The sequence below is a fragment of the Haliotis rufescens genome, unplaced genomic scaffold, assembly GCF_023055435.1.
Source record: "Haliotis rufescens isolate VD_foot unplaced genomic scaffold, xgHalRufe1.0.p SCAF_13, whole genome shotgun sequence".
Classification (NCBI taxonomy): Eukaryota; Metazoa; Mollusca; class Gastropoda; order Lepetellida; family Haliotidae; genus Haliotis; species Haliotis rufescens.
Window position 1 is genome coordinate 18,823,227 of NW_025963813.1, and position 15,370 is coordinate 18,838,596.

The following is a 15,370-nucleotide window of genomic DNA, read 5'->3' on the forward strand; positions in this document are numbered from 1 at the left end:
TGTTGGTACAGCATACACATTCACCCCCTCATTATTTTTTTTATTGTAAAACACCTATGGCCATTAATCATCAATAAGCTTATTCAAACACCAAACACTTCATTATGGAGTTTAAAAACCCCTCAAAGTACCAATGGTTATTGACTTTACCACACACAAAAAATGAATTTAAACAACACTCATTGCACAGTCTATTTTTTATACTCTTTCCTGCAATTAATGTCACTGTTTATTATCATAGGTCATGAAATTGATTATATATGGGCAACACTACGGACCTAAATAGGTCCTATGGCAACACCTTGCTTGCCCAGCACACACACAAACAACAACTTAACTATTTCCATGAAACATGAGAACCCAGATGCTGTTAATATGTAGAACATTTATGATAATTGCCTTTTCAGATAAAATATTTTGACAGCATAAAGCCTAAAAAACTATAATTCACATGAATCTATTTGGTTTTGTTAATACTGACTTTATTGATATGTAAACCCACAGCATACATGATATTTATGTTTATTATTGAAATTCATTCATATCTGTTGCTAAAAGTTAAGGGACAGTTGTCACCATAACAATTCTCTCTCCCTGCCTCCACCATTCCCCCACCCAACAAAAAAACCCTCAATAAAAATAGATATACATGTATAATTTTTAAGATGACATCATTAGAAAACTAATCTGTATTAAATGGAAACTATTTCATATTAGTCTCTTTCATAATTGCAACAAGATTTATCAAAAATAATTTATTTTAAAATATCTTAATAATCACCTTAGAATATTATTAAAATAATGAATATGATATTACTAATATGACATTTCAAAGTGAATGCATTTCACAATGCAATATATAGAGAAACATTGTAACATCTAGTTAATGATGAGAACTTTAATTATTATTATTGCTATGATGTGTTAAAGGTTATGCATCACTAACTTTGTTCCGAAAATTAAATTAATAACATTAGTTTCTGTAAAAATAAGTAATTTTGCCTGTCTACAGGTGCAAAAATTGTTTATTATTTTATTTAATAATCATTACGGAAGGAGTGAATGCTTTTAACAATATTCCAGCCATATCACATTGTATCATGCGCTAAAGTGAACCTGGATCTTCGGTGCAGCAGCCACTGCCCCCTTCATCATCATTATCATCATCTGACCCATAAAACCTGGGCTCTTTAAGAAACTGTTCCTCGTAGAACATATTGAAGTAAAAGTTGTGAGACTGTTCTACCAGCAGAAGTTATGGACAAATTCAGTGTTTGGTCAATATTGTTAGATGTTTGTGTAACATAGGTGAAATAACAATTTCTGACACTTGTAGAAACATTACCAGCTGTAGCATGTTTTCAAACCTTTTTAGATTAAGATTCTTATTTCTTGTCAATTTGAAATAACACCCATATGTTTTCGAAAGTGCTTGTTTTCTTACTTATTGTACTTGGCCATTTTTTTGAACTAAATAAACATTAATGCTTATGATAGTCATCAAATCTAATCACATTTATGTCAACAATAAAATGTATTAAAAAAAACAACAAATAAAGTGACTGACAAATGATGCTGGTGATGAAAGCCTGGTACAAGATCTTGTTCTCATCTACAGGGTTCATCCTTGTCGTAATTTGTCACCCATGTTTATTTGTTGCTTTGTTGACAATATATATGTAAACTTAGCTCTATAGCCATGTCCTACCCATTGCTGATCAGTTGCTTGATCTAAGTACCTGCATTTGTAACGTAACTTCACATTGAAAGACAAAAGAAGTCCTCATCAGTAACCTTAGAACTTCTGCTGCTGTTGCTATGTCATGGATAATCATAGAACATCTGGAGATACAATCATAGGCATATTGATAATAATAATAATAATAATAATAATAACAATAAAAAATCTGAAGATACAATCACAGAGACAGTGATAATTATAAAACGTCTGAAGATACTTTCATAGACAGTGTCATGGAACATCTTGATAATCATAGAACATATTTGTCACCTCAGAACATCTGAACAACCATTGGATCAATTTCAATTTCAATATATATAGAATATATAATAGTTGAATAAATGCCTCAATTGTTAAAGAATACCTCAATCACTAAGGCTTGAAGATTCAGAACAGCCTTTATAAATTTAGCTTTACTCAAGATGTAGATGATGACATATGATACGGATTGCAAGAAGTCCAAGTTTTATTTTGTTATATTCACTGATTATCCTGTAATGAGTTTGCAATGATGTATTTCTTTCCAAACCTTCCATTTTTCAAGGACACTCCTTATCAAAGGAACTGTTTAACAATATTTATCACAGAACGAAATGATTTTATCTTTCACCTGACAATGATATTTTGTGACATAATTCATTCATGATCACACCGGATGTGGGAATGATGGTCAGATATCCTCAAAGGAAGTGTAGATTCTGGCAGTATACAAGAAAATAAATGAGAGAGTCATCTTACTTCTTGTCCAGTTAAAGGCAAACCAGCTTTTCTGATGAAATGTGCAATGATTTAATACATTGTAACAACATTTTAGATAATAATGGATTCAAATTCTTCGGAATATTTATGCAGTTTGTTTGGGGATTTTACAGTATTTTGGTTGTAAAAATGTAAAAGTACTTTGTTTCCATGATAATAAACCTCAGTCGTCATCAAGAACAGAGACAGATAAAGCATACGACTGCTAATGGGTGTGGTAAATGTCATTGCATTGTTATGTTATAAGCTACAACAATCACAGTAAAACATCATAGTGTAGCATACGCTAAACTCCTAAAGCCAAAATAAAATAATCTTTCAAGTGTTCAACATCTTCATTGTGAAGATGCAAAGAACCTCAAAATGTTAAAGAAGTATATTTGTTTTGTAGCTTTCTTTTAGACAGAGCTTGTGCAATTGCCACTGATGTGAGCCTCATGGTCCTACAGACAGGCAAAAGTAGATCTCTTTTATAGTACCAGTGATGTTTTGTATGATTCAGTAGCAAGGATTGGCATCACAGGTGTCTTGTAAACACAGGTGTCAATATCATAAATACCAGCATACACAAATTTAAATCTGGAAGCACACAGTATCCTCATAGAAGTAATTGTGTAATAAATTTGAACCTATGAACTCAACACCAAACTCTTCTTCCACGAAATGAATTTTATTTGTAAATCATAGAATGGTACATAGAGACTATTTACTGTAGTATTCAGGAGAGGTTTAACAACATCCTGACATCATTTAAAATTACACATCATCAGGTCATTTGTTGAAGGTGAAGGTCTTTATCTGGTTGGCACCAAATCTGCCCCCTAAAGGGTAATATGCATAATTAATGAGGCACAAGATCCCACGTTTCAACTAATTGAGCTGCCCACATGGGAAGGGCAATCTGAAATTGTAATTGCAAGAAAAAATACCATCCTTCAAACCCGGGTCAGATTATCAGAAAGTAATATCAATCAATGATTTAACGGAGTCTCTTGTGTACTCATGATCAAAGTGGAAGTAGAATGACCAAATGTAATGTCTGCTCAATAATAAAGAATTATCATGAATTTAGTTCAAAATCAGGTCTACAATGTTCATCATTTAATTTGTCAATATATATGTGACATTTTTGACAGTTGATGAAGATTTAGATGAGGCATCTGTTGTGTTACCCAAGGATATGACACAGAAACTAATATAAATGCAGCACAATTATGTGCACATATGTAGAATGATTGACTTTCTGTGTATTCATGGGTATGTTAATCCATGTCATTTATCTCTTAGAAAGTAAGTACACATATCTCCATATTTTTGTAATTCTCCTTTTCTTTTTGTTAAATGGATGTAAGGTTAAAATTACTGTCATGGATATGTTTCAAAATTATGCTTGGTCCCAGTTAACACCAGACTATGGAGTCACTTCTTTATGGAGATTCTTTATGATAGGTTTATAATGTTATGCATTTACAGTTAGAAGTTGCATTTGGAAAACATTACAATTGAGAAGTTTATTTTAGCTGTGTTTGTAATTGTTTCATAATGTCCCAGGTGAATTGCTATTAAAGTTTGCATTTGCTGTTTGACTATGATTTCACTCTGGAGAGATGTTCAAATGATTTTTACTAAATTCAATTTTTCTTCTCTTATTCTTTTTTCACTTGATATTAAGTTGTAAAAAGCAGTTGCCATGATTGTATTGATGTGATTTAAATTTCATTATATTCATCTCTACTATTAAGGGTATACTGTTATAGTCGAATAAGGTCATAATAGCAATGTGAGAAGAATCTTGTTTCTTGTTTTACGCCGCACTCAGCAATATTCCAGCTATATAACGACGGTCTGTAAATAATCGAGTCTGGACCAGACAATCCAGTGCTTGACATCATGAACTATTGGGATCGATGACATGCATCAACCAAGTCAGCAAGCCTGACCACCAGATCCCATTAGTCGCCTTTTACGACAAGCATAGTTGCCTTTTACAGCAGGCATGGGTTACTAAAGACCTATTCTATCCCGGATCTTCACGGGTCATGAGAAGAATGATATAGTATTTTATTTGCAAATGAGTACATAAACACTTTGCAGTTAAAACATTACTATAAGGTGTTACAACTGTAGGCTAACAACAAGATGGCATATGTTGATCATGCAGTAGTACACTTTCAGTGCTAGTGGTGTGACATGTTGTTGGGGTGGTTGCTTGTCACACTAATGGTCTGGGTTCAGTCCCACCTCGGCTGCAAACATTGATGAAAATGACATAAACACACCCAATATTCCAAGGACTGTGCTTAATGACTACAGATACTTGCATGCGCTCATGGTCTGAACAGAGCCTGAACTCAGCAGTTGATGTTGTCCTTCCATTTGTGGTGAAAGGTTATTGGTGACTTTTCAGATTTCAGTCTCAAGGTAGACATATATGTGAAGTACAGAAGTCATTGCTGTGTCACAATCTTTGCTATTAGAGAATCAAACCTTTGATGATACCCTGAGGTGTTGAAATTTCAATTCAGAAATAATGTGAAATGAAGCATTTCTTCAAACAGGTGTATTAATCCGGGAATTATGTTCATAGGATAATTGTATTCGATGGTATGTGAGCTTCATAATGTAAGACATTTTTGCTACTGAATATGATCACATCATTGGAAATACAGCTATCATCTTCATATGTGTTGATAGTATGCAAGTGTATTGCAATCAACCTTCTTCAAAATGTCGGGGAAAATATTTGGTTGAATCACACCTTCAAGTGTTGTATTGTTACAATGGGCATAACATGTTAACATGATTTTTGTTTTGTTTGTTGTTTAACGCCCCACTCAGCAATATTGCAGCTATATAATGGCGGTCTGTAATTATTCGAGTCTGGACCAGACAATCAAGTGATTGATATCATGAGCATTGATCCATGCAATTGGGATATGATGACATGCATCAACTAAGTCAGCGAGTCTGACCACCCGATCCTGTTAGTCGCTTCTTACAACAAGCATAGTCCATTTTTACGGTTGCTGAAGACCTATTCTACCCCGGATATTCACAGGTCTGTAAACATGAAGTCGGCATTAATGCTGAAATACAGCATTTACCAAACATCACATGGATATCTACATATCTGTTTCAGAATACATACATTATGATGGAAGAGTGTATTTAGCGTTGGTTTTCATGTATGATGTTGTATTTTGAAGGTGCGATGTGGGACACAGGCTACATGGGTAAGTCAACTGTGCTACTTTTCATTTCGGTTGTTCACTGGTTTTAATGCTTTCTTCACCATCCTTGGATAAGCCAATATGTAAACAGACAAATATCACTACTAACATATGAGTCAACAAATTGGTGATACAATGCAAGAGGCTTGTTTGAACATAAAATATATTGTTGATTCACACCAATTAAATTATGCATTATTCCTAATGAATCTGATAATTCTCTCTTTGCTTATATTTCTCTAAGACAAAATCTTTACAGCTTATATGCTTTCTATTTTATCTGAGCATAAGCTACACTGTGAAAAAACATTTTCTTGGTAAATATTTTCATTAAAATATGAAGTATTATGATAAAAGTGAAATTTCATCAAAAGAGAAACAATAAAAATCTTTCACTCAACATTTATGAAAATCAAAAGCATTTGGCATTTGCAGAGCTCATATTTCTGAAAGCACACATGCTTTTGTAGGCTGCTTAATGCAAAATCTGTTTCTTTGTAGATTTTTTACTATCAAGTTTCTTTTATGAATTGACAATGGGAATTTTGAATATATTTGATACATTCACTTGCAATATTTTGAAGTCACCATCTTCATAATTGAATGGATTTGATTTGTCCTTCTGTCAGTGTTTTTGCAACCCAACCAAAACATTTGTTTAACAGATGTAAGAAAACAATTTTGTTTTGGCATGGTCCTTTAACAGTTTTCTGCTATTGACCCCAAGTATGTAACTATGAAGTTTGATGATCATTTTCAAATTGTCTTAATTTCTGTAATAGCAGTAAAATGTTTCCAAAGATTGTTCCATTAAAAATACCTAATTATCTATTAGTATAGGTTCTTTTATTGTAGACTAGATGCCCCAAAGATGAATGTAATGAACTCAATGCTAATTCTCAGTGGTGATAAATGAACACATTAACCATACTATTCTTTCATGTCAATGGCCATCAAAGCCAAATTAATGCAGTTTCAAATTATACAGATTAAGCTCATACAACCTAATTATGCTTATGTTAATATGCATGTTTCTTACCTGCTTGTGGTCTGGTTTATTGACAAGAACTGGAGTAACATTAAAAATAGTTCCTGTATGGAATCTTCTCCAATTCAGATATTATTGATCTATTATGCTGTTATCATATTCAACAGTATGACAAAATTAGCAAACTAAAAAATGTATGTATCATTAAAAATAACCCCAAAATATTGAGAATGGTTTCATAAATGTCAATACCAAACTGGAACAGTATCAACTGGTAGTATCATTTGGTTCAAATATCAAGTATGTGCCAGTGTTTGTAAGAACTGAAAAATTGATTTAAACAATTCAATGTTGCATGCTTCGTGTTGGGTGGTTTAAGGTGTGGTATCAAGGTTTTAAAGAGAATGTTGTAAGTTTATTTTTTACAACTGAATGTGTCTTCACACATCTTCATTGCTGTGTTACCTTGTCATGAATTTCTTGTTTCTGTCAGTATCACAAAGTGCATTGTAACAGATATTGTTTGTGTGGTACTAGTTCAATGAGATCATTGTCCTTGTCTCTGTAAGTGGTTTAAAATGCATTGTAAAGTCATTGACAGTAACTTCATGGATTCTCTGCTATTATTGTGAATGAGTGAGAACAGATCATATTATGAATATGATTTCATAGATCCAACTGTCCAACTTATCTCTGGAAGCAAAAAGTAATACAATGACCAATACGTTCCTTGTGAAGCAAAGAGTAAATAAAGTAAACAATGACCAAATGTTTTATCATCAATAGTGTTACTTAAATGTGACTCTCCCTATTTTGATAGCTATTATGTTGAAAGGTTACATAATTAAATAACTCTAAATGCTTTATTACTGGGAATAACTACATACTTTGCATGCATGGTGGTGAATATGGATAGTGGTTATGGTTGCTAGTATTTGGTATATAGAAAATGTGTATAGCAATATCAAGATTTTATGTCTGATGTTACTGTGTATATATGTCGTCTGAATATGAATCCAAGGTGTGTTACAGTATCGTTTACTTCTACGAGCATAAGCACTGTCTGCACATTTTCTCTGTATGATACATGTATTTAGTGTTTGATGGTTTTGAACTGATTATAGATACTTCAACAGGAAACAGAACCAAGACATTTACCAATATTTCCAGCTTGTGAAAAGTGGTATATTATTGTTAATAGTTCACATGTGATTGAAATGTGAACCTGTTGTTCCACTAATGGTTTTCAGTAGAAAGGGTATGAGTAAATGCTAATCAAATGATATGTGTAGGCAGATATTTTCTGACAAATAGAATGTCAAAATGTTTTATACCTTTCATGTTAAGGACCTTGATTCCTATAGTTTCCCATTATTTAACAGTCATAAAATGAATCAGTCTTCATTTGAATGACTTCATTTAGATGATGCATACTTGTCATTTAGCTACCTTTTTGTCATCCTATTTCATTCCCTGTGGCAAATAATGCATCGTTTGTTTCTGTACGGAAATTAACCCCATATTGCACTTGTCTTAGAGGTCATGTTTTGGCCTACTTTATCATAGATAATCTAATAGATCAAATTCAAAGAAATTAAAGCTGTTTGTGTACATGACTTAAACTGATGGTAGGAGGATTTTGCAAGATGGTAAAATATGTTTAAGTGGAAAAAGTCAAAATGACTCAAACGTTTGAAATATGATGAAATATGGGATTAGGTCAATGTGGTAAACAATCAATTCTATTTCATGATTTGACAGATTTCCTACACAGGAAGAATATAATATTTGTATGAATATTTGCTTTTGAAGCTGACAATGTAGTTAATTTTCTTACATAACATTTAGTGTGAAAATATCATGTTCAAAGAATTTGACAAATATGATAATATTTGTTAATGTATTCATTAGGAAAATACAGCGTTACAGTGTTTTTAGTTGTTATGAGGCATAAATATATTAATGTTTACTTCAATTCCAAAAGCTCACTTTGTTTAGATATGCATCATAACAAATATAGTGTCTTCACCTTATGAAATAATAGTTTAGCTTGACATCAAACAGCTTTGTTCTTTGATACTGCAAGTTTTTATTTCTTTATTTTATACCATGGAATAGAAATATGTCAATATATTCCATGGCTAAAATGGCTCTTTGATCAAGCCTCTGTTCTCATTGCTGGATGACTTGAGACAGTTTTTGTGCACATCACAAGCGAGATTTTCTTCAGCAAATACAAGCATGGAATCTGTGTGGTATATCCCTGATGGTTTGCCTGTGTAGATAATCAGGGAACGTGGATTTGTGCATCCATGCAGCTGCACAGATGTACAGCGTTTAATTGAATGTGCAATCTTTCCATGCCTGCAGATGTAGGTCGCAAGATGAAAGCTTCCCCTTTTGACCTTTCACCTTGGTGGTGAATGGTTGGTTGAACTTACCTTTTATCCTTCATTCTGCAGAGGCAAATATTTATAAACATTTTTTCTGCAAAAAAAGTTGAGGTGCTGATTGACTTGCTGTCTATGTAGGCATATCTTTTGGTATATAGAGGTAGAAACATCCTTGTTTTAGATAGTCATATTGCTTGTTCTGTCCATTTCTGATTTTCAAATATTTCAACATTTCTTCAGAAAATGGAATTGAGTATTTAGTGGTTAACTATTTCATGACTTGATAGGAATAATTCAGCCTAACAAATTTCAAATCAGGAAAATGTCATGCTCTTGCATTCTTTTTTCTTATACAAAAGTAATGCTTGTGTAAATAAGGAAGAAAATGAAAATTGAGATTAGTATTATTGAAAACTTAAACAAACATCCTGAATGATCTAACATGTTTATCTGATTGAACATGTAAACTGGATTAGAAATATTGTGTTTTCATACACATGTATGAATCCACAATGACATGTGTTTTTCATTGACATGTGTAGGAGAGTTCTTATTTTTTGTTTATTTTTGTGTGTATTTCTCCTGGACACAAGTCTCTTATGGGAAAAAAATGATACATGAATTTTTAAAGGATTTGCCTATTTTATATAATTTCAGATTACTACAAGTGGAAAACAAGCAACCATGCCCCAACGGACCACAGTAAGATTAATATTTTATTCATTTTGCTTGCTATTCTGTAAACATGCTGTTTCTTGAAACACATACACATTCTGCAAAGAATACTAAGGGAAAACCATGTCATGATACGTCATTGTCAGAGGGAATGTTAGAACATGAAGGATCCAGTGTCATGGTCTATACATAAGAAAACTGTCATTGATATCAGAGAAGGGATATGCTTGGTTATCTGCTTATAGTCAGTCCATCTTCATCATGGACATGGAGAACATGGTACAATGACCACACACATAATTAGAGATCTCCGTCTTAACCAAATTGCTTTCTCTCCTACCATTAATAAATTATGAGGATTTTATCCAGTCTTTTTCGAAATGTGAAGAAGGGAGTGTTTTACTTGAATTCGGCATTTCTTAAAATTGACTGTGACAAGCCAAGACAGTTGATGATGAATGGCAATGAGGATTTATAAAGCATAGGCTGAAAATATCTGATAACATTTACAAGCCACCAAATTGAAATTATTTGTTCTTCAGAATCTCATCATTTTTACCTAAGTAAAAGTTATTCCTTGTAATTTTCTATGGACAGGTAACAATAATTAGGCACAATGTTGCCTAACCCTGCCACAATCAGCTCTATATCACAGCAGCCTGTAGATAGGTTGGTCTCGAGCAGACAACCAATGACTGATAACATGAACAGCATTCCACACCATTAGTTTATGATGACTCACAAGCAGCCATGGGAGGAACCTGTCTACTGCATCAATGTGGGGTGTTGCTTCAACATCACATGGTCAGTGACCCCATCAATGTGGAGTGTTGCTTCAACATCATGTGGTCAGTGACCCCATCAATGTGGGGTGCTGCTTCAACATCACATGGTCAGTGACCCCATCAAGGTGAGGTGTTGCTTCAACATCACATGGTCAGTGACCCCATCAATGTGGGGTGTTGCTTCAATATCACATGGTCAGTGACCCCATCAATGTTGGGTGTTGCTTCAACATCATGTGGTTAGTGACCCATCAATGTGGGGTACTGCTTCAACATCACATGGTCAGTGACCCCATCAATGTGGGGTGCTGCTTCAACATCACATAGTCAGTGACCCAATCAATCTGGGGTGCTGCTTCAACATCACATGGTCAGTGACCCAATCAACCTTGAGTGCTGCTTCATCATCACATATTAATGTTCTGATTTTGTATCAGATGGATAGAAATAACCATATTTATATCTTTCCCTCAATATGCCCTTGATGAACTATTCCACCGATGACATCAAAACAGTACTATGATTAGACACGGGTTAGACAACAGTAAAGATATAGTTAAAAACCTTGTGATGCTTCACACATTAAGTTTTGCCATAAGGAATATCAGACATGACCCATTCCAGAAAGCGACCATACCACTTGTCTGACATAACTCCCTTACTTCAACTAAGACTCTGTTGTGAAAACTGAATTTATTCAATCTTTGTTTGATATACAACAAATCTTTTACAATTTAACTTTCAGTTTATGATACTCAGCTGCACTTCATCTTGATATTACTTAAAATATCTGGTTAAAACTCCACAGTGTTGGACAGGGAACACACTAACATACCAGCAGACTTACGTACATATTTCACAAAATCTGGAGTTTAACTTGTTCTTGTTATTGGACAATTACTATGCATGTACATAATTATAATGCTGATATCAGCTTATTAGCAAGCAGTATGTAACATACTCTGACCATGATTACTTCAGGGTCGCTTAGAATGTTTGTTTAACCAAAATAGCAGCAATTTAGAGTAATGAGCCAAAGATATTATGTCAATAAATTTAATCTTCAATCTTACCTCCCAAGCATATTAAGTTCATATGTTAAGTACTTTTTTGGAGTTTGTGCTCTTCCTGCAGCCAAAAACATGGATAAGCATAAAGGGAATGTATTAAAGAATTTATGAATCAAAATTAATGTGTGGAATTAAATAGTTGAAGGTTAGTGGTGAACTTGCCAGGAGAGAGTCCTCGTCTTAATCTTGTTAACTGAGGATTGAGCATATTTCACATGTATGCAGGAAGAGAACTGTGACGTGCACAATCACCAGGCTTACCAGGGAAAGGAAAGAAACCTTTCACCTTGGTCCTTCAGGACAACAGTACATAGAGCACTGTTTGTTTGTTGTTTGACGCCACACTCAGCAATATTCCAGCTATATGATGGTGGTCTGTAAATAATCGAGTCTGGACCAGACAATCCAGTGATTAACATCATGAGCATCGATCCACGCAGTAGGTATACAATGACATGCATCAACCAAGTCAGCTAGCCTGACCATCCGATCCCATTAGTCGCCGCTTACGACAAGCATAGTCGCTTTTTATGGCAAGTATGAGTTGCTGAAGACCTTTTCTACTCCGGATCTTCACGGGTCCATAAAGCACTGAATAGAAATTCAACAAGACTCAAAGCATCAGTAACCGTTATTTTATAACACTGCACTCAGCCATATTCCAGCTCTGTGATAATGGTCTGTAAATAATCTAGACCAGACAAACCAGTGATTGATATGAGAAACGGAAAATGCCATTGGATATGATGACACATATTCTGTCTGACAAACCAATCCATTTAGTCACCTCTTACTAGCATAGAGTGATGGGGACAATTCTCATCCCAAAAGGGGACAATTGTAATAGATGATCTTGATGATCTTGATGGCACTTTAATGCACATTGTCAAAAGGAGTATCCTAACTATTTGGTATCCTTTTAACTCTTAAAACATTTAGGCATGATCTCATATGGAAATTTACAAGTTCAAATAATAAATTATAAAGATAAGGTTTATTCTTATATGTATTGGTGTGAAAATTTGAAATATAGGTAATGAAAAGTTCTATATAATTTTGAAATACACAAAATGAAATAAGTAATTATGAAATATGAGAGAAGATTAATTTGAGAACAGGATTTCATTAGAATAATGAATTTCATCACAAAAGCAGAATACTATTGTAAATGCTTAACTTGCCATTTTATCCTTAACGATTAACTGCACAAAACCCAGAATCAGAAGATAACAGATGTGAAAGTACATAGTCAGTGGGTCATATACCCTGCTTCATAGCTGTTGCAATGTGACTACTCTTTCCACATCTGTTACAAAACAAATGGTGTGTTTGAGACAACAGCTTTTGAACAAAGTTTCAAACCGATCGTATACTGACATATTCATACTCCACTGAAATTCATTATATATATATGTAGATCTCTATCTGAAAATTTGAAAATTGTTTTCCTTTTCAACCCTTGTTCGTCATGAGATATTTTAGTCAGTGATGTGAAATACTGTTCTGATTAAGATATCAATGGTTCATCAGACAACTTTAATGAATATTAATTAAATATTTAATTAAATTTAATATACCTCTGGTTTGTGATTGATACAAAGATTTAGTAGTAATTATTCATTTCCAGTTTACTTTCATGTTAAGTATTGCAATATCTGAAATCTGATATTCTGTTCAAGGGTAAGTTCAAGGTTTGGTTCGATCCATATACTCCCTTTCCACAAGTATGTTCCATGTATGTCCATGCAAACCCAGAATGTCCATGTTCATTTCAGTTATACTGGTGAAAAGAAATCAGGGCACTGTTTGAAAGGGAAGCTATGTCTATGGCTCTAAAGGGGTGAAAAAATGCGTTCCAATGTTTTAAAACCTGCCCAAGATTTGAGTGCCCATTTTCAGTAAGGTATCAAGCCACACAATCGACATCTTGTCTTATCCCCTTTGTGTCTTCTTGTAAAAATGCATACACACACTACTGTTTCTCTTCCATGTCTGCAACAAGTGTTGACATGAAGATGTGACCTGTCTTGAGAACTCAAGTACCTGCAAGAGCCTTAGCAAGGACATAATTAATTTCTCCCAAAGATGTCACTAATATTACACTCTTTACTTTGTAGATGAGAATCATGTATTGTGAATTCATGAATTAACCAGTATTCCACCAGTACAATTATTATGATAACTTAGGTGTGGCAGCTCTGCTGTTCATGGATCCTTGACACTTAGCTGTGTCAACTCTGCTTATCATGGATCCCTGACACTTAGATGTGTCAGCTCAGCTGATAATGGATCCCTGACACTTAGCTGTGTCAACTCTGCTGTTCATGGATCCCTGACACTTAGATGTGTCAGCTCTGCTGTTCATGGATCCCTGACACTTAGATGTGTCAGCTCTGCTGATGATGGATCCCTGACACTTAGATGTGTCAGCTCAGCTGTTCATGGATCCCTGACACTTAGATGTGTCAGCTCTGCTTATCATGGATCCCTGACACTTAGATGTGTCAGCTCTGCTTATCATGGATCCCTGATACTTAGATGTGTCAGCTCTGCTTATCATGGATCCCTGACACTTATATGTGTCAGCTCTGCTGTTCATGGATCCCTGACACTTAGATGTGTCAGCTTTGCTTATCACTGATCCCTGACACTTAGATGTGTCAGCTCTGCTGATGATGGATCCCTGACACTTAGATGTGTCAGCTCTGCTGTTCATGGATCCCTGACACTAAGCTGTGGCAGCTCTGCTGTTCATGGGTTCTTTGGACTTTCCCCCACACAAACTGACAAAACATAACTGACTTACAAACTGTTACTAGTGGTAAACCCAACTCTTGAAGTGTGACACTTACTTTTTCAATTGGTGCAATTATCAAATTAGTCACATGAAAATTCATGTATAAAACAAATTTAACACTTACAGAAAAAGGTCAACAGATTTATGCGGTAAAACCTTCACATTAGGTGAAAAGTAATACTGCAGATTCAGTACTATTTCCATACCTGATAAATCTTGTGTCAAAAACATCTGAGCGTAAACTGACATTTTCAGTAGTAAGATGTTCCTATTCTTCTTGATTATGATGTTTATGTTACCCTAAGTTTGCTCAGTACACAGACTTGATGCATTGTGTTTACTGTATGACAGCTTGATTTAGCTTCATCCTCCTTGTTCCTCAATTTCAATTCAGAAAACAAAGTCTTCAGAGCTGATCATGCTCAGGAAGATATGTCCATTAATCATTTACTGTGTTTGTAGGATGTTACAAATGGAGCTAGCACCCTTTCAAGCTTTAGCTGCTATTGGCATACACATTGTGCTGTCTACTTGAGGCGCAATGTTGAATAGACATGTACAAATACATCTATACACCTACATCTTCTTCGCCTGCATGGTTCCAGTCTTTACCCAAAAATTTGAATTTAGATCTGACCAATTATATATAGTTCTTCTATGATTGACCAGTTTGACCAGTGCAGATCCATGTTGGAATTGATCTTCAGCAACCCATGTTTGTTGTAAGAGGTGACTAACAGGATCGGGTGGTCAGGCTCACTGTCTGGGTTGATGCTTGTCATCGTATCCCAAATACATAGATTGAGGCTCCTGATGTTCATCACTGGATTGTCTGGCCTAGGCTCAATTATTTACAGCCAGCCATCATATAGCAGGAATAGTGCTGAGTGCGGGATTAAACAACAAACAAACTAATCAAGTTTATCAAAATA

At 34.5% G+C, this 15,370-nt stretch overlaps 1 protein-coding gene across 15 annotated transcripts in view; it reads left to right on the top strand.

The window, feature by feature from the left end:
* The window catches only part of LOC124132247 (zinc finger protein rotund-like), a 406,713-nt gene that overhangs the window by 318,559 nt on the left and 72,784 nt on the right, over positions 1–15,370 (top strand). For 9 of the 15 annotated variants that reach the window (XM_046496075.2, XM_046496077.2, XM_046496079.2 and 6 more), the window contains 2 exons: positions 5,707–5,733; positions 9,769–9,813. In XM_046496075.2, coding sequence (XP_046352031.1) covers positions 5,707–5,733; positions 9,769–9,813 — 72 coding nt within the window. The remainder of the gene's footprint in view (positions 1–5,706; positions 5,734–9,768; positions 9,814–15,370) is intronic. The other 6 variants (XM_046496076.2, XM_046496083.2, XM_046496088.2 and 3 more) reach the window with 1 other exon arrangement.